Source organism: Pistacia vera, unplaced genomic scaffold, assembly GCF_008641045.1.
Source record: "Pistacia vera cultivar Batoury unplaced genomic scaffold, PisVer_v2 Contig223, whole genome shotgun sequence".
Lineage (NCBI taxonomy): Eukaryota > Viridiplantae > Streptophyta > Magnoliopsida > Sapindales > Anacardiaceae > Pistacia > Pistacia vera.
In genome coordinates, this window is record NW_022196028.1 from 3,374,585 (window position 1) to 3,395,397 (window position 20,813).

Here is a 20,813-nt window from a genome sequence, read left to right on the forward strand (position 1 = left end):
AATCAAACTTGGGTTTGCGGTGGTGGAGGAACTTGCTCCTTTTTTAATTTAGTTTACCATAAATTTTAAATATACTTTTTTATTAAATTTTAATATATTTTAACATAAATTTTGAATACACTTTATTATTAATTTTAAATCTATTTTGACATGAACTTTATATACACTTTATTATTAATTTAAATCTATTTTAACATGAATTTTATATATACTTTATTATTAATTTTAAGTATATTGTAACATAAATAAAATAAAATATTGTTTGTGTATGTTATATATTTGTTTTTGTACCATAATTACATAAGTTTTTTTTTTTTTTTTTTTAACCAAAGTGTTCAAACCAGCTTGTGTGTAACTTAACTAGTCTTCGGAGTTCATTGAAATGTGGCAAGTGACCGCTTAGTAAGAGTCAAACAAGACCTTTAGGTAACCTAAGATCATGCTTTCCGACCATAAGGTAAGTGGTTAATAGTTATATAAGTTTTATATGCAGAGTGGTGAAGATACTAGTCTGATGTTTGGATCTAGAGTTTGAATCATATTGATAATACTTTATCAATCATAATTTTGTAAGGGTTAATATGGTCAAGTTAATAATCAATTATAAGTAAATTTGTAATTGTAATGGTCAAACTTGGTCTTCCATCTATTTTAATAGAAAAACTAATGGCAGGGTTGTTCTTGGTAGTTTTCGGAGTTATGAGATGCAAAGTTTTCAACTGCATTTTCCCTAAAAAAATCAACCCGTTGAAACAAATGGCAAGGACTGTTCCGTTGAAAATATTGTCTAACCTTCAATCAATTTTGTTGTTGTTTAATAGCGTATCTTTGCTTAGTGAATATTATGTAAATAGAAACTTTTTCATACATCAACGCACATATAAATTATAATCAATAAATGAGATAAAAAGAAATTATACAATATGTAATCATCTTAAATTATTCCTCAATCATGTGTGGGTTTACAAAGTTTCCCTCGGATGATGCTCTCTATGGAACTTGTTGGGTGCGATTACTTTTCTTGAAACCTCAGGTAGTGAACTGTAATTTACCCTTATTAATAAATCCAAAAATTAAAAACTTAAAAAATGAATATAAAAAAAAAAGCCTCAACACAATTCTGCGAAAAAGAGAGCTTTGATCAAACGGAAACCGGGAGAAGAAAGCTTCTCTGATTCATCGTCTCAAATTCTCCAATCCCTCACAAAATTAAATCAAAACATTTAAAAAAAAAAAAGGAATTATTTCAACATCTTTTTCCAAATATTCAATAAAATTTAAAATGTCTCTCAACATGAAAACCCTAACTCAAGCCCTCGCCAAAACCGCTGCCGTGATCGAAAAAACCGTACAAACAACCGTACAGGAGGTAACCGGACCGAAACCTCTCCAAGATTACGAGATCATTGACCAGATCGGATCGGCAGGGCCAGGACTCGCCTGGAAACTCTACTCCGCCAAGGCGCGTGACGCTACGCGCGCTCAGCAGTATCCAATTGTGTGTGTTTGGGTGCTGGATAAGCGCGCTTTGTCGGAGGCGAGGGTTCGTGCGGGATTGTCGAAGGCGGTGGAGGACGCGTTTCTGGATCTGGCGCGTGCGGACGCGGGGAGACTGGTGAGGCTTCGGCATCCGGGAGTTGTACACGTGGTGCAGGCAATGGATGAGAGTAAGAACGCGATGGCGATGGTGACGGAGCCGCTATTCGCGTCGGTGGCGAACGCTTTGGGGAATTTGGAGAATTTTGGGAATGTCATGAAAGTGCCGAAGGAGCTTAAGGGATTGGTATGCGTAATGTGTTTGTTTAGTTTGTTAATTAATTATGATTTTGAATTGAATTAGGTTTTCCCTTCAATTAAATTTTGAATGAGTTAAATTAGCAGGATTAGAGTAAATGTTATACTTCCGAAGTTGGGATTGTGAACTATGTATATCTATCAAAATGATGATGTGGCAGTTAATTTGGTGATTCATGATATCAATTGTCACATCAGTTGGGATGGGATCATGATAACACTTTTAATGTGAAAGTTGTAGTTATAAGTCTATATCGTAGATTATGAGTGTTGTGTTCGATGATGTGTTTGATGATCTGGTTATGATCATGTAGTTATTTTAAGGTTTAGCAGTGGCATTGGATAGCTGTGTGTTCTTCTAGTTCTTTTGGTTGGATTTTGTGATTGTTGCTTCAAATCATCTTGTGAAAGAGAAATGTAAGCATTGGTAGTTTGCAAATGTCATGATGTAACAGTTGGCTTTATGGATTTCTGTCTTCATATATAATGATATGTTTGCTATGATGGGACATGTGAAGTATATGGTGATTTGGCATAAATCAGTTATTTTGAAGAAAAATAAATTAAATTAGTGAATTGAAACATCAGGGTAGCTTTTGCTGGATTTTGCAGTCTTCAGAAGAAGATTATTTACAAGTTGTGTAATATATGTGTCATGATCTATTATGGGTTTCAATCCTGTCTTATTTGGCTGACCTTATGGTTATCTTTTAAGGCAGCATTGGTTTTCATATATTTTAACAACAGTTGTTGAAATAGGATTGGAATGGTCAATGGTAATTTATGAGTATCAGGAGAACTTTCTCAAGCTTTTCAACATCTGTTATGTTTCTATTTTTGTCTGTCATTGATGCGGAAAAACAAGAAAAGTTAAAAAGTCTATGCCTCAAGGGCATGGATGAAGAGATTTAAACATCATCTTGTTAATTGTTACAAGCTGTGCCCCCCAGTTTGTGCTGATGTTAGGGAACCTGTAACATTGGGTTCTATACTAGAGAGAAGATTGTGGAGGTTTGGACCTGGGAGAGAGATAGATAGTGTAGAATGTGGTGAATGAAAATCTTTGTGATTACCTGGTGTTACATGTATAATGAAGGGTGATTATATCTTCCATACTAGGTTGCTAGAAAAGTGTACTGTATGTTTTTTTTTTTTAACTACTAGGAGATGGAGTGTTTGTTTGCTAGTGGGAGGGGATGTCTAGGGAATGGGATGCAGTGTAGGATGGGGGACTGTCAAGCCACTTTTAGATCTGATATATCCTGCTAGAGGGAAATCATAGGGGTTTTTGGGATGTCAAGCATTTAATGTTCAATGCGATGAGAATTTGAAAACTTGTGATACTACGAATTTTTTATTTTGTTGGTTCTCGTTTAGAATGTTTTGACATATTAGGTTTATGATTTTTCGGAGAGACAGAATTATAGGAAATCTGGTGTTTGTGCACTCATCTTAACTGTATGGATGTGTCCTTTGGCCAACTCAAAGAAAAGGCTAGAACAAATTGTCCAGCTTTCTATCTGCCATTTAACATAAATTCATTTAATAAAGGAAGGGACGTAAAAGAAATAGAGATTTAGTTCCACGCCTTTTGGCCAAGTAGACAACAACAAAGTCGGAACTGCTCGTTACTTCCCCTACAACAACAATGGCTGCTACTTTTTCCAAGATCCAACAACCCAAATTATTTTTAAGTCTGGTTGTGTAATCCTACTGTGAGAAAAGACCAAAGAGTTTCCTGGCTTAGTCTTTTGGTCATATTATGACAATAACTCATCTAGCCCAGATTAGATAATATGTATGCAGCTTAGCTGCTCCTTGAAATTATGTCTTTGAAGATGTTTCTTGGAGTTGTACCTCTTTTTTGGGTTGATGCTTTGCTTAGTGTTGAATCTATCTAAAGAGTTATTGTTATTTATGCTTGACAGTCGTAGCTTTCTGAATGTGTTTGCTTTGCAGGAGATGAGTTTGTTGGAAATGAAGCATGGTTTACTCCAAATTGCAGAATCCTTGGATTTTCTCCATAGCAATGCTCATCTCATTCACCGGGCTATATCACCTGAGGTTATTTGTTCACTTTATACATGTTTTCATCATTTTAAAGTTGTTACAACTTTTTCCTGCTTTGTTGGACTGTTCTATAGTGGAAATTGCTTGAGAGTTGGTAGGCTGTCTACCTTTTTCGTTTTTTTTTTTGGATTAAGAGACCCAGGGGTCTGAGGTCCTCGTTTTCTTGCGCCTTATTCCATTGACATTTGGACTGGTCCATATTTTAAGTTCTGGGTGTTTCCACGTAAAATACTTTGCTTTCTGAAGGGTTTTTTCATGGAGAACTTACATTAGAAAAAAAAAAAAAAAATATGGGCTATCTTACTTTTCTAGTAATTTTCTTTTGATTTTCATGTCCTAGTGATGAGTGTTTGTGTTAGTAGTGAATATTAGTGTGGTAGGGATGGAAATTGTGGGAAAGAAAGCTATAACAGTTACCACACCAGTGGTCATGGTGATGGCATGGGGAGTGATTGTGGGGGGGTAGGAACATTGTTGGAAATGGTTATGGGTATTTGAGTTGTGGTTTTGGCAGTTTTGTTAATGGTCCTTTGGCCATGGGCTGTCGCTGTTGCTTTCCAGTGTATACTGAGTTGTTTTACAATATTTACATTCTTTCAGGTTACTGAAATGCTTAAGTTGTTTCCTCAGTGAATCTTTCTTTGTTGATATGAATCAGTCTTTGTCCTTTTTGTCTTAATCTGTGGAGATGAACATGGAGTCTTTGTTTTCTTTTTTTTATTGTTATCTTTGAAGATAAGTATTATTTATGTTTAATTTGGAATGGTTAATATTTTCTTTGATCTAGTGGCATAAGAATGTTGTTTATCATTTGAAATTTGGAATAGTTATAATCCAGAGATCAATAGCCTACGGTGTTGGCCCTTGTATGGATTTGTTATCTGATGACGAACAATTCTTTTGCAGAATGTCCTAATAACTTCAAGTGGGGCATGGAAGCTGGGTGGATTTGGTTTTGCAATCACGACAGATCAAGTCAGTAGTGATTCGTCTAATGTGCAGGCCTTTCATTATGCTGTGAGTAAATTTCAGTTGAATTAGGGAATAAAAAATTGTTTTGGGTACATTATTCTTGTTCATTTTGGATAAAATTGTTGCATTTACTTAGTTATTTCTGCTAAATTCTGAAAATATATCCTGCTAATTTTTCTAAGTTGGTGTATTTTCAAGTTATTTATATGCATTTTCTTCACTTAATCCTGGTGATCTTAACTCCATAACACTATGTATACCCACTTCCTAAATAGTCCACTTGCTTTCACGATCACTTTGGGTTTTTGTCTCCTCTTTTGTCTTGGACTTCTTTGACAATACTGAATTATATGGTTCCTTTTGTGTGTCAACTGTTCTTTGTTTAATGTTTTCATTGGGTCCAAGTCGTCCAGTTCTGATGAATTGAGTATTTTTTCCTCAGTGAACCATATTTAGCATTTTTTTAATTTGATATGATTGCACAGGAATATGATGTTGAGGATTCTATGCTGCCCCTTCAGCCATCCTTAAATTACACTGCACCTGAGCTTGTTCGGAGCAAGACTGCTTCAGTTGGATGCTTTTCTGATATATTCAGCTTTGGATGCCTTGCCTACCACCTGATTGCTCGCAAGCCTTTGTTTGATTGCCACAACAATGTCAAGATGGTACTAATAGATTATTTTTGTCATAATTCATTGCATTTTGGCAGTGGTTATAAATTCAATCATCAAGCGTTTTTTGAAAACAAGAAAAACTGTTGGTTTTTTTTCAGCTGTGGTGCTGCCGATATGCTGCTCTATTTGATTATTCTCTAGATACACACATCCATTGGCAATTCGCTAGGCCCCTGTTTTATTTGCACAAATGTCACAGAATGTGACTGACAATTAAATTGGTATTCTTTGGATGGCTTAGATTACATATGACATGTACGACCTCCAATATGCATTTATTATTATTCAAATGTAATTTCAACCATTGAATGTACATTAATTTAATGGTCTAAACATTTTGTCATTAGTTTTGTAAATAAACAGTGGTTGTTGCTGTCTCATCCTAACATAATTTAGTCTTTTTAATTTCATTTTTAGTTGTCAATGTTTAATTCTTGTCCTTTATTTTTATTTCTTATTTTCCTGCAGTATATGAATACCTTGACTTATTTATCCAATGAAGCTTTCTCCTCTATCCCACCAGAATTAGTTCCTGACCTTCAAAGGATGCTTTCGGCAAATGAGTCTCTCAGGCCGACAGCGTCAGATTTTACAGGTAAAAAAGTGAGCATTATGGACCCATTCATTTTTCCCACTCTTGTATTTTTATAAATTGAGGACATTTTATTTTCTCAATTGGTTTTTAAAAGAACTTTGAACATGGACAGCATTAAAAGAAAAAAAAAAAAAAGAATTTCAAATAACAGGGGACAAAAGAAGGTATGTTCAGAGAGATTAAGAGGGTCCCTTTCACAAGCTGATAACCATGATGTTCCCGTTGAAAAGTGTCAAGAAGTTTGCCTATCTATCACCAATATCTTCGCTACATAGTTTTGCAGTTTTAGAAGGCAATATGTCAGAATTTGTCTATCATTTTGATTTGAAAATTTTATATATGTGAGCATGCTTTTTCCTCATAATTATCTGAAATGGCATATTGCTCATGCATTTTTATGTTCAATGCTATTGCCATTATGTGAAGCAGTGGACCCATAAGTTTGTGTGAGGGGGCACTCTTAAGAATATTTATAGTTAAAAATTATTGGATGATTAACTCATTAACTACGCTATAAAATTAATATGGTTAAATTTTATAGTGTGAGTCATAAAAACAAAAGAGTCATATAAAGAGATAACACCTGTTATTATTTATCCAGAATTCTTCAAATTTTATTTATTTATATTATTGTAACAACTGAAATGTCAATTAATTAATGCTGAAAAGAGTAAAGCTAAGAAAACCGAAAAGAGAAAAGTGATTTATGAATGTGTGTAAGTTACTTAAACTTAATTGTATTTTATATCAAAGTAAAAGTTATAGAATTAAAAAAACTTCAAGACCGATAGTTATTTAACACAACAAATAATAAAGGAAATAAGATAAACACATAATATAAAAATACATAAAACATAATCAAAGATTTGAGATAACTAAGATTTTATAGGTTGTAACTTTTTGTGATTAGGGGTTTTTGATTTTTAGCATTGATGTTTTTTGGAATAGCAGATGTGTTTTTCGAACCTTTGGGTTTTTGGGATGCTCTATCTTTTTCGTGTGGACAACTTGTCCATTAATAGATTATCTTTGTTTCCTAGAAAAAAAACAAATAAGAAAGATAATTAATACTTGACATCAGAACAATTAAAATAAACTAAGAGAATTGAGCTTGGTAAGGAGTGGCAGAATTTTAATGGAGTTAAAATACTAGCGAGGAAAACTGAATTGTATAATTTAAGGAGTGACACGAACCCCCTTGTTGGTGATATATAGGGCTATCATGTGATAATATCATATATGAAATTGGACTGGGAGCCACAGGTTACTCTTTTCTTGATATTGGATGTACTTTCTAATTTTACGATAAATTAGGCAAAATTGTTGAGGGTCTCTCTACATTAGACCTAGAATTGTTGTTACTTGTTAATGTCATGGATGTTGTGGCAAGATTCAGGAGTGGCTATTAGTTGCTTAAAATACATTAGCAATTTGCCTGAGCTATTGTTGGCTGTCTGTAATTTCTTTTGTGTTGTAACTCATACTTGGTTTGTATATTTCTTTGAAATTTATGCTTCCTTTTGTAGGTTCTCCATTTTTTCGTGATGACACTAGGTTGCGCGCTCTTCGATTCCTTGACCACATGCTTGTAAGCTTTTGCAGTTTAGCTTGCTAACGCATTCTTATGAGATATACTATTCCTGGTGCTGTGTTTGAGGAATGAAAAAGATAAAAATAAAGAGTTTTTATAGAAATGGTACCTCTTAGCATCACATTTTTGTTTATTTAATTTAATTTTTTGCAGGGGAGAGATAACATGCAGAAATCTGAATTTTTAAAAGCATTATCAGATATGTGGAAAGATTTTGATTCTCGTGTTCTGCGGTATAAGGTTTGAGTCTTCTCTTGGGTCAGAATTTTCTTGTTTCTTAGTTTTGATAGTTTCTTCCTGTTTTTGGTAACCTGACTTGAAGTTGAAATCTGTCAGTTTGGTTATATATTTTAAAATGAAGTTTGATAATCTATCACATTTCACTTTGAATTGAGCTAATTTTTGTTTTCTGAGCTGATGGACCATTCAAGCTTCTATTTTGCAACAATTATGATGCACAGAAACTTTTCTGAACAAGATTTTCGTGCAGGTTCTACCGCCACTTTGTGCAGAACTTCGGAATGTAGTGATGCAACCAATGATTCTGCCCATGGTTCTCACAATAGCAGAGTCTCAGGTGCTAGTTCTTTCATACTGCGAACAATATCAAAAGTTGGCATGCCTATTTAATATATTTCGCATTGTTGTTAATCAGATTATTAAATCCTTGCATAGCATTCAAATAGGCATGTAAAGTTGTTGACTTTAATCTGTTTGGACCAGTTGTTGAAAGGAGGTTGGATTGGTATAGTGCATGTAGTAGATGTCTAATTTCTTCCAAAGTTTTGTATCCTCCTTCTCTTTGTTTTCTACTGGAACAACTTGTGTCTAATTCTATATTAAATAGCCGTTTCAATTAATGCGATGACAACAGAAGCTTCTTTTTTTCCCTTCACCATTGGCTTTGTTAAATTGCTTTCATGTGAAGAAATTGTTTATTGCACCTTCAGAACAGTAGGGCTGTGCAAAACCGGGCACCCAAACCGGTTTAGACCGAAAAACCGGGTATCCGAATGTTTGGGTACCCCTAAAAAGGTACCTGCAAACTGAACCGGTTTTTAGAATACCCGCTTTGCGGGTACCCGAATATTCGGGTCAAAAATTGGATACCCGGTTTATGACCCGAATTTGATTAAAATTCATCATGAATTTTAACTTTTTACAAGATACAATTCCATCAGGGGTATTTCATTCAATAATTTTACAACTGAAGAAGCAGCAACAAAGAAATATGTGAAAGGAAATAGAAATACAGAATCAAATCTCTGCTACTCTTTTCTTCTACTTTTTTTTTTCTTTTCTTATCCTTGATATTCTTTTTGCCTTTCAAATATCACTTAATTATAAAAGATCAAATGTAATCCACATGCTTAAGATTGCGGGACCTGACGCACTTTACTGGAGACTAGAGAATTTGAGAGAGATGAGAGCAAAGTGCGGGACCTGACGCAGTGACGCTGACGGGCTGAAATTTTAGGGCAATGTATTTGCCTATTTAGGGCTTTTGCCCTTTGAAAATTGAGAGTAAAAAAAAATTTTAAAAACTGGTTTTTTTTTTTTTTTTTTTTTTTAATAAAACCGGGTACCCGGTTATCTTAAATTAAATAACTGATAGCCGAACCGAAAATTCGGGTATCTTATAAAAGTTACCCGAAACCGACCCAAAAATTCGGGTTCGGTTCGGTTACCGTGTTTGGTTCGGTTACCGGTTTTTTTTGCACAGCCCTACAGAATAGTACATTAATAGTGTGAATTGAATGCCCTCTATGCATGGAGCATCCTTTGATGAGTTGAATGTAGAACCTTGTGGAGCTTGTTTTATTGGCTTTCTAGCGTTTCTTTCTGATTTGCCTTTTTATATTTTGGTTTGACTTGAAGTCCTGAACTTGTATCTTAAGGGCCAGTTTTGTAGTTTTTATAGATCTGATTGTTTGATATGAACTCAATGTGGAGGAAGTGTTGAGGCAGCATGTCGTAATGAATTTATTTTATATTCTGTCTAGCATTATCGTGTTTTTATTTAATTTAGGATTTCTGACAATTTATTGTAGGATAGAAATGATTTCGAGCTAATAACACTACCCGCTCTTTTACCTGTCCTGACTACTGCTGCTGGTGAGACACTTTTGCTACTTGTGAAGCAACTGGAGCTTATTAGCAACAAGGTAATTAAGATTATTATGCTATTCCATATTTATAATGTAGATGAGAGGATATAATTTTTAGTCCGTATTTTATTGTACATTACAGGATGAGATTCTATTCTATATTTTAATTTTTACTACTATATTTCTTGATGGCTTCAATAAATTTAATAAATAGGAGTGGAAGTGGTTTGACAACAATGTATTCTGGTAGAAACCTTCTAACTCAGTCTGTATAACCACACATGCACCCAATTTCCTAGAATTCCCAGTCACCTCAACAACAATTGTTAGACAAAACACTCTCGACCAGAACTTCACTAAAATACCTCTACTGTATTATTATAAATATTCAAAACACAACACAAGTTTGATCATCAACAAGAACTACACAAAATAAGAAACCAGAAAATGAATAGCAAATTGACAAGAAGAAAATAAAGAAAAGATAACCAGCTGGCTTCGAGGGCCAGTACCTCCCCAACCCAAATTCCCTTTTTACTTTTTTGATACCCTCGAACCTTCCCTGTCAACCCTTTTTATGCTCAATTCCCATTCTAACAGAATTTCTTTAAACCCAATCTGTAGATGCCACCTGTCCATTGCTTTACGCGCAACTAAAATGCTATTTAGGACTGTCCTCTGATTGGTAAATCCTGCCCCCATCCTGTATTCACTCTCTTATTTTTCCTACTAAAGACGTGCACTAAAGAGGTCTCATCATTACCCTCCCGAAGGAGAGCCACCTTGTCCCTAAGGTGGAATAAAGGAAATTGGAGATCAATGGAGGTGAATTCCTCCCAATTCTCATAGTTGGGCAGGCCTTTCCATTTGATTAAGACTTCCAAAGGACCATTCAAAAGTTTTCATGTACGTAAAACCTCCTCCGATTTGACCTTCAAAACAAGATCCTCATCCAGTGCTACAGGGAAGGGTTGGGTAGTAGGTGGTAGGTACTTAGTTTTCTTGAGTTATGACGCATGGAAAACATCATGAATGCGGGTTGTGGGAGGTAGATTCAAGCGATAGGCCACTGTACCAATCCTTTCTTTAACATCAAAAGGACCATAGAATCGGGGACTTAGTTTCTCATTGTATCGACGAGCTAAAGAGCGAAGATGGTAGGGTTGCAACTTGAGGTAAACTGAATCCCTAACTTCCAGTTGAACTTTCCTCCTCTTTGTATCGGCATAACTTTTCATTCGTCCCTGAGCTTTGAGGAGATTCTCCTGCAACTCTGCTAAGATGACATTGCGAGCTTGCAATTGACAATTCACTTCATCGACAGTTGAACCATGATTGGAAAACTTAAGGATAGTTGGAGGATCGCAACCATAAAGTGCTTTAAAAGGTGTCATACCTGTGGAGCTATTGAATGTTGTATTAAACCAAAACTCAGACCAAGAGATCTATTTAGGTCAGGCTGACTTCCCACAAAACAACGTAGATATGTCTCCACACACCAATTCACAACTTTGGATTGGCCATCTGTTTGAGGATGGTAGGCCGAACTCATGCAAAGCTGCATTCTCGATTGTTTAAACAATTCTCTCCAAAAGTGACTAATGAATATACGGTCGTGATCGGAAACAATCGATCGAGGAAACCTATGTAGCCGAACAATCTCTTTAATGAAAAGGTTGGCGACATCTTTGGCTGTGTAAGGGTGTTTAAGAGTCAAGAAATGACTGTACTTAGTCAACCTATCAACCACCACCAAAATTGTGTCGACGCTATTTGCTTTCAGAAGTCCGTGGAAATGTCTTCCCACACCTGATTAGGAATAGATAAGGGCTGCAATAATCCGGCGAGGCTCAAAGCTTGGTACTTATTTTGTTGACAAACCGAACAAGAGTCGACATACTCTTTGATATCCTGTTTCATGCCCTCCCAATACACCACACTGTTGAGCCTTTTATAAGTGCGAAAGAAGCGCTAGTGGCCCCTAACAGGTGACGAATGAAACTCATGTAGGAGTTGTTGAATGTGGGCCTCTTTCTTCAGTAAAACCATTTGGCCGTTATACAAGAGATGGTGCCCAACTAATTTAAATGGTGGATGGCCATCGGGATCCAATAGTAGCTCTTGGACAATCCCACGCAAGTTGTCATCTTGTTGAACAGCATGCTCAAGTTCCTCTAACACCGCAGAGTAACTCACAGAAAGCCCATTGAAATCAACCAGTTCACTTCTTCGAGATAAAGCATTAGCTACTCGATTCTCTGTCCCCAGTTTATACTGGATGATAAAGTTCAATCCTATCAACTTAGTAACCCATTTCTGTTGGTCTTCACTCGATAACCGTTGATCTGTTAGGAAATGTAAACTTCGTTCGTCCGTTCTAATGATGAATCGTCGCCCCAATAAGTAATGTCGCCACTTCTGAACCGCCATTACAATAGCCATTAATTCTCGTTCATAAACTGATTTAAGCTTAGATTGTGCCGATAACCTTTTGCTCAAAAAAGCTAATGGTTTACCCTTTTGCATAAGAACAGCCCCTAACCCACTCCCTAAGGCATCCGTCTCAATGATAAATTCTTTAGCAAAATTCGGCATTACCAACATCGGTACTAATGTCATGATCTGCTTAAGCTCATCAAAGGCTTTTTGGGTTTTAGGATTCCATCGAAATGCATGTTTCTTAAGTAGACATGTAAGAGGAATGGCTATTTTTCCATAATCTTTGACAAATCGTCGGTAGTATCCAGTCAAACCAAGAAATCCACGTAATGCCTTGATATCCTTAGGAATTGGCCACTGCAAAATACTGTCGATTTTGGAAGAATCAATCGCCACCCCATACGCTGAAATGATATGCCCTAAGTATTCTAATTTCCGTTGTCCGAAGAAGCATTTCTTTTTTCTGGCAACTAATTGGTGTTCTTCAAGTGTGCTAAGGGTGATCTCCAGGTGCCGAATGTGATCTTCTCTTGTACAGCTGTAAACCAAGATATCGTCAAAGAAAACTTAAATGAATCGCCGCAGAAAAGGCCGAAATATGTCATTCATGAAGGCTTGAAAAGTGGTTGGGGCATTGGTCAAGCCGAATGGCATGACTAGGAATTCATAATGCCCTTCATGTGTTCTAAATGCCGTTTTGTGGGTATCCTCATTCTTAACTCTAATCTGATGGTAGCCCAGCCTCAAATCCAGCTTAGAAAAAACTGAGACTCCTTCTAATTCATCAAATAATTCATCCACCACTGGAATGGGAAACTTATTCGGGACCAATATCTTGTTTAGAGCCCTGTAATCAATACAGAATCTCCATCCGCCGTCTTTCTTTTTAACCAATAACACTGGGCTGGAAAAGGAACTAAGGCTGGGTTTAATGATTCCAGAAGCTAACATCTCACCAACGAGTTTCTCTATTTCATTTTTTTGGTAGTAGGGATAGTCGTAAGGTTTAGTGTTTGGGGGTTGGGATTCGGGAATGAGGCTAATAGAATGATCTTGGGTTCTAGGCGGCGGTAATCCTGATAACGAAGTAAAGACTAACTGAAACCGATTCAGAACTGATAAGATGCTGCTGTCCCCCTCAAATTCGAACTCAGATTGCTTCTGTAAATTACCAAACTCTACAAAATACCCGTGTCCCTCGCGTTGGATCGTCCTAAGCATAGCCTTTAATGAAATTAGGGTCTTGCTTAAGGCGGGATCCCCTAGAATCTTCACTACTTTGTCTCCTAACTTAAATTTCATCCCTTGTGTCTTCTAATCGACTGTTGTCTCCCCTAAAGTTTCCAACCAAGCAATTCCCAGAACTACATCCGCTCTGTTCATCTCGAATGGGAAAAAAATTTGTGTAATTGGAACTCCTTGGATATCCAGTTGCACATTCCTACTTCTTTCTCAGACTGCACTCTATAACGTCACCAACTCTCACCCTAGAAGTTTGAGTCTGCATCACTGATATCCCCAATTTTTCTATCACACCCTTGCCAATAAAATAGTGTGACGCTCCACTATCAATGAACACTATCACTTCAACACCTTTGATTTTACCCTTCAATTTCATAGTTTTCGAACCCGAAATACCAACAACAGAACTAATCAAAAGCTTTGCATCATTTTGCAATTGTTCTACGACAAATTCACTTAACTCATCTCCACTGTTGTTCGTCTCATCCTAGGTGTCCTCCTCATCGATCAGAATGACGTGGAACTGTTTGTCCCCACATCGATGGCCTGGAAAGAACTTCGCATCACACCGGAAACATATCCCACGCGCCCTTTTTCTCTAAATCTCATGTTGTCATCTGTTCAAAAGGGAACTCTCTCCTGAAATTCGAATGGGTCGGTGGTTGTTAAACGGAATTGTTGGTGCTGCGTTGGTTGTCGCTCGAAACGACATTGAGATGTCAATCGTTCCAATTTCAGCTCGTTTGCGCACTGAAATTTGGATTTGGATTTGTATTTGTATTTGTGTTGCCTGAAGTTGCCATTGGGTTGGTCACATATGAGTTTTTTTAATTCATTTTCACTTTGTCCAAAATTTTTACCTGGCCCACTATTATTAGTCCAACCCACTCTATTAACTCCACCTACTCCTTCGGGCCTCACACCCCTACTTAGCCCATTCTTCAATTCATCCAAAGCCCAATTCTTTTCTTCTATTTTCTGGGCCAATTCAATCAATTGGATTAGCGAATTGGGCTGTCCCAACCTTACTTCTGTTTTAATTTTTGGCCTGAGCCCATTTAGGATGGCAACCCAAAGTATGTCTTGTTTCTCATCTCGTAATGGTGCAGACAATGCTTCAACCTTACGACGGTAATCTTCCATAGAGCCAGTCTGTTGAATTCCCATCAGCGCCTCATACGATCCTACCTCTTAGGATCCACCAAATCGATGAAGTAGGGAGAGTTTAAACGCAGGCCAGGATGCTACGGGAGCATGGATTTCCATCCATTGAAACCAATTTATCGCGTCTCCCTCCATACACACCGCCATTGTGTTCAATCGTTCCTCCTCCGCTCTTGATACACATTAAAGTATCGTTCGATCCTAAATAACCATCCATAAGGATCCTCACCCATGAATATCGGCATTTCAATTTTCCGGCCGGCAAATTCTGGTCGACTCCTATTACTGTGTGTTCACCATTCGTATTTGGATTAGGTTCATCATTCTCTTCCCCTAGGTTTGGATTCAGATTAACAAGTATTTCTGTCCACCTAGCCCTTTCAACTCTGCTGGCTTCTTCCTCGTCTTTGCGTCTAATCCAAGCTGGGATTTCCATCAAGCATTCCCTCATCATTCTCATGTCTTTCACCACAATATCTAATCAGTTTTCCATCCTTGTTCCAACCATACCCTGATCGTCACTACGCTCTGATACCACTTTGATAGAAACCTTATTCTAACTCAACCTGTATAACCACACATGCACCCAATTTCCCGGAATTCCCAGTCACCTCAACAACAATTGTTGGACAAAACACTCTCAACCAGAACTTCACTGAGATACCTCTACTGTATTATTATGAATATTCAAAACAACACAAGTTCGATCATCAACAAGAACTACACAAAATAAGAAACCAGAAAATGAACAGCAAATTGAAAAGAAGAAAATAAAGAAAAGATAACCAGCTGGCTTCGAGGGCCAGTACCTCCCCAACCCAAATTCCCTTTTTTACTTTTTCGATACCCCCAATCATTCCCTGTCAACCCTTTTTATGCTGAATTCCCATTTTAATAGAATTTCTTTAAAACCAATCTGTAGATGCCACCTGTCCATTGCTTTACGCGCACTAAAATGCTATTTAGGACTGTCCTCTACTTGGTAAATCCTGCCCCCATCCTCTATTCACTCTCTTATTTTTCCTGGTAAAGTCGTGCACTAAAGAGGTCTCATCATATTCTAAATAAAAGAAATTAGTGATGGCATTAATTTGGATGCGAGTATGACAAAAGTCTAGATACTAGTTTTTATTGCTGGATTCATATGTTAATGCCATTATTGTTTATTCAAAAGTTAATAACAAAGGTTGGGTCCTACTTTCCTGTTACATTGTTGAGCTTATACACCGCTGTTTCAGTTTCTCTATATTCTTGAACTAAATGTTCTCCGTTGTGGCAAAGATTGGGTAATTAGATTTTAGGTCCAACAGGAATCATTAAAATTTTGTCTAACTAAGTAATTGCCTCCTTTTCATGGACACAGAAGCTTGATTATATAATTATTATAAGATCATTGAATCAATCTGAATGAAGCACACATCTCTTTTTTTTTATTTGTTTAGTAGTTGCCAAAATTCTGCCTGGTTGAAATTCCCATATGAGTTTTATGTTGTATTTGAGATGGCACTTTTTTATCCCTGGATGGTTTCTTATCTGTTTATTAATGCTTATACTGCAAGAACAAAGCATGAGCATGATACTGTTTGTTATGTGGTTGTTGTAGACTGGTCGGGAGCAGCTAGTTTCACATTTATTGCCCTTGCTTGTTCGAGGTTATGATGATACCGATCCTCGCATACAAGAGGAAGTTTTGAGAAGATCTGTATCCCTTGCTAAGCAACTTGATGTTCAGGTGACCACCACTTGTCATCCTTTTCGAAGTTCCTTTTATTGGGGGAGGGAGGAAGGAAGGAAGGAAGGAATTATCATGTGTCTTACAGAAGCTGTCTGGATTTTATTACCCCTCATTAGACTTTAAGAGCTTAACTGAAGCCCAAAAGAAACCCACTAAAACTATCCCAGCTGTTGTCTTAAGCACTATAATCAAAATGATCCTTATAGAAATTGAATTCTGAACCCTATAACAAATTTAGAATCCCAACTTCATTTCTAAGAAGCAATCAACAGCCCAAGGTCTTCTTCTTGAAGTTCCTTTTGGCTTCTGCATATCCCATCTTCATCTACTATTTTTCTTTCTGGTGGCAAGTATAGGGAGAAACTGCTGACATGTTTTCTTATATTCTTTTTTTCTTTCTAGCTGGTGAAACAAGCGATTTTGCCCCGTGTTCATGGCTTAGCTCTTAAAACAACAGTTGCTGCGGTATGTATTTCATTTGTTTTATCTTATATCTTTTTTGTAGTGCAATTATATGTTTTCTTTTCAATTTTTTTTTTTATTCATTTGACCAATTTTCCATATTGAAGAATTTTGTATAAACTTGTTATTGAAGGTTACAAAAATATCATTTTTGAGGATTGTTAAGTTTGGCTTCTATTAAAGCTAGAATCAGATGGCCATTATAGTGCTTGTGCATGTCTTCTGCCACTGAGAAGTGTTGACACAGCTAATGTGTGGTTATTTTTGTCTGCATCTCACTGAGAGCTTTTTTCTACTACGTAATTCTGTTGAGCAATATCTTTTTGTTGAATTCTGTATGCATTTTTGAAACGTGGACACAAAAACTCTTTAACAAGGACTAAATAAAGATTACTGGATCTCTCCTGCCTGTAAATAATTTAAATCTGTGTTTTGTTTTACTCGTTTATTTCAATTTCGTTAAAGAACTCGGTTCTTAATGAGTTCAGAGCTATTCCACTTTATACGTTCAATCAAATTGTGAAGATGCTAATTCTTATGCTGGGTGATTTTCTGTAGCTGTTTTCCTGTTTCTTTTTACCTTGCTTTATTTTTTGGGGCCACTTGTCCACTTTATATGTAACTTTGTATATATTATTATTAAATTTCATTTTGTTTCTTATCAAGAAATAGTTCCCTGAAGAATGTGGTATATAGCTATACAAGGCAATGCTGTTTATGATTAACTTGTTTTACAAGGAACATTTGGTGCTTGTATGGGTGTGTATAAACCTCTTGCCTCTGGAGAAATTGTTCATGACGGTTCAAAGACATTTAAGTCTAATTGTTCTATTGTTCCCACCGTAAAAATTCAGCAGAACGGTGAGAAGAAAATGAAGAATCATTTTTTCGAACTGCTGTAAAATTGAATCAAATCATGCTGTGGAATGGGAAAAAGATAAATTGTCATTCTTGTGTATATTCTTAAGTTTCCTGTTTGTAATTTGGTACAAGTCAAGTTATTAGACATATGTATTGGCAGCATAACCTCAGCTTATTTTAAAAAGTTTTGTCAGGAGTGCAAAATGCCTTTGAATGAGTAATAGGTGCTCTGTTTTCACTACTTCCTGTTAATCTAGAAATTGATATTCAATCTGAAGTGTTGGGATTGTTTACGTTGGCAGGTGAGAGTCAATGCTTTGCTATGCTTAGGAGATCTGGTTCACACACTTGATAAACATGCTGTTCTGGACATTTTGCAAACGATTCAACGTTGTACAGCTGTTGACCGTTCTGCTCCTACCCTTATGTGTACCCTTGGGGTTGCTAACTCAATTCTCAAGCAGGTAAACAATGGACTTGTTTTAGCTTTCTACTATGTGTGGTATGTTTATGTTTGTGAAATCTGGCTCATTTTCCTCCCCGATTCATCTTGTTCAGTATGGAGTCGAATTTGCTGCAGAACATGTCCTTCCGTTACTCTCCCCTCTTCTTACTGCTCAACAATTGAATGTTCAGCAGTTTGCTAAATATATGCTTTTTGTCAAGGATATTCTCAGGTATTACTATCATATTTTGCACCCATTGAATCCTGTCTCATCCCTGCCCCCAGTCCATTTTTTGTGTTTGTGCACAATTTTAAAAATAACTTAATCCTTACTGATCATTACATTTCATTGCAGGAAGATAGAAGAAAAACGTGGAGTTACTGTAACTGATGCTGGATTTCCGGAGCTAAAAGATATTCCTTTTGCCAATGGGCCTCAGTCTCAAGCCTTGAGCAAAACAAGTGGGAGTGTGGCTTCGACAACTAAGAGCAGCCTATCATGGGATGAGGATTGGGGTCCTAAGACAAAGGGACCAGCCAATTCCAATCAGTCTTCTATCAAAAACATCTCATCCACTACAACCATTTACAGTGAAAAACCAATTCAAGTAACCCCTGTGCAATTCCAAACTTCCTTGGTATCTGCTGTATCTAGTCAGCAAACAGCTGTATCATGCCCTCCAATTGATTTAGAATGGCTTCCTTGTGCATCTTCATCTGTGACCTCTTCTGTAGCTGATAGTGAGAAGCAGCAACCGAACCCTGGAAGGTCTTCATCTTCAAGTTTTGAAGATCTAGATCCATTTGCTGATTGGCCTCCACGGCCAAGTGGCTCTTCAAGTGTTTCAGGAACTCTTAGCAATGGCAATATAGGATCAGTGACAAAAAATTATACTTCTGGTTTGACAAGTACACCAAACAATAAGAGCTATCAAACCAATGGCAATAACAGTTGGGCCTCCTACAATCCAAGTTCAACTTTGAATTCCGGTAGTTTGAATTCTGGGGGCCTGAATGACCTGAATTCTATTGGGTTCATGAAACAGAATCAAGGATATTCAGGTTCAGGTTCAGGTCCAGTTTCAGTTACATACAATAACGATAAGAAATCATCTAATCTTGGATCCATATTTGGTACTAGCAAGTCCGAACAAACTACACCAAAACTTGCCCCACCTCCTGCAACTGCTGTTGGTAGAGGAAGAGGAAGAGGAAGAGGAGCGAGTTCAAGTTCACGGCCTAGCCATGTCAAACCAACATCAGAACAACCACCTCTACTGGATTTGCTGTAAAGGGTTTTACCATTTTTCAACTTTCAAAAATAATCATACACAGAAGAAATTTTTGAAGTGTTCTTGTGGGTGCCCATCCCACGCTGTACAGAGATGGCCAGATCCTCTTAAATGCGGTAAAGTACAAGTTCATCTATCATCTTGGACATGCAACCCCCATGGCTCTCGGGATGGCATGGTTTGTTATATGTAGATTATTGAGCGGTTTGTAGTTTATTGTGATTGATTCTGTACTGGTTTTTTGTTCCCCTTTTGTTTTGTCAATTCTATATTTTTCTGCTTAGTTTTGTTCAGTTTCTTGAAATTTGAATATTGAAAATACTTTTTTTCTATGTTCCTTATAATGTATTCTTTAAAAATGTTCCAGATACTGATTTGGAAAGAATAAGCAAAAATGAAATATCTGAGTTTCTGCTGGAAGTTAGAACTCCTCCCTAACAGACTAAAAGCTCTCATGGTTGGTTTTTAGAAATTATAGTGACTAAATATTTGTTTAGAATCTTATTCCTGTAAATTATATTTGTTCAATGTGCAAGTTTTGGTGCTGAAGAAAGTGGTAGTTTATAATTTGTGACTTCATATTATTTTTGGTCTTCTATCATTTAGCCAGCTGTACTATGTAAGAGAAATTGGGAAAAGCTTGTTTTTTTGTTCTGTAATTTGAAGTTTGGTGAATTTTTTTGTGATGTATTTAGAAGCTTGTTGACAACATTTGTTTGATGATAAATGTCAATGGAAGCAGCTATTTAATAGCTGATAGTGGGATGTTGAAAATGCTTGTACTTGTAGACTTACGTTCTGAAAGTGGACAATTGATAATTAAGGCAGATTGCAGGAGGTAGGTAATTTTCACTTCAAATACCGAATGAACCTCTAATTGTTAGGTTTGACTGATCATATATGATGAAAGAGATTGGATTGCACGTAAATTTTATATCAAATCTTTTACATCTACTGCCTTTTTTAGATCAATGGATCTAATGTGGGGATTTATTTACATCTCTTCTTGTTAGACTTAACAAAATTTTTCCTTCAGTTGATGCTGGTTTTTCAGTTGTAATCCTTTTAATAAAAGTGTACTACGATTTTTTATATATTACTAAATAAAATATAATATTCAATTTATTTCTCCGATTTAACTCTGCTTTTTTCTTTTTAAATTGTAGATGCTTGTGTTGTCGAAATGATGGGACAATGCAAACAAGTAAAAACTTGTTTATTTGAAAACAGTATTTGAAAATGCGGAAAATGAACGTATTTCATATTTGTTCGAATTTTTTTTTTTTAAAATAAAGCATTAATTAATAATAATTATTAATTACGCGAATCGCAAAAAAATTATATGAAAATAGACGATCTTATTTAG

The 20,813-nt window shown here is 36.4% G+C and overlaps 1 protein-coding gene across 1 annotated transcript; it reads left to right on the forward strand.

Moving 5' to 3' along the window:
- Positions 1 to 1,282: 1,282 nt before the first annotated feature.
- LOC116130587 (SCY1-like protein 2) lies at positions 1,283 to 19,867 on the forward strand. The gene is made up of 14 exons (XM_031416305.1): positions 1,283 to 1,783; positions 3,754 to 3,858; positions 4,771 to 4,881; positions 5,322 to 5,504; positions 5,982 to 6,108; positions 7,635 to 7,696; positions 7,853 to 7,939; positions 8,190 to 8,276; positions 9,751 to 9,864; positions 16,256 to 16,384; positions 16,790 to 16,852; positions 18,013 to 18,174; positions 18,269 to 18,387; positions 18,511 to 19,867. Exons 1-14 carry the CDS (start codon positions 1,283 to 1,285, stop codon positions 19,445 to 19,447), a joined length of 2,787 nt encoding a protein of 928 aa, XP_031272165.1. The 3' UTR covers positions 19,448 to 19,867.
- Positions 19,868 to 20,813: the final 946 nt, after the last annotated feature.

What these genes read in the sequence shown, in the direction of transcription:
- LOC116130587 (XM_031416305.1), top strand. Translation starts at nt 1,283, where the DNA reads ATGTCTCTCAACATGAAAACCCTAACTCAAGCCCTCGCCAAAACCGCT. An exon ending in CTCGTGTTCTGCGGTATAAG is followed by an intron (nt 7,940 to 8,189) that starts GTTTGAGTCTTC and finishes ATTTTCGTGCAG; the next exon opens with GTTCTACCGCCACTTTGTGC. An exon ending in TGGAGCTTATTAGCAACAAG is followed by an intron (nt 9,865 to 16,255) that starts GTAATTAAGATT and finishes TGGTTGTTGTAG; the next exon opens with ACTGGTCGGGAGCAGCTAGT.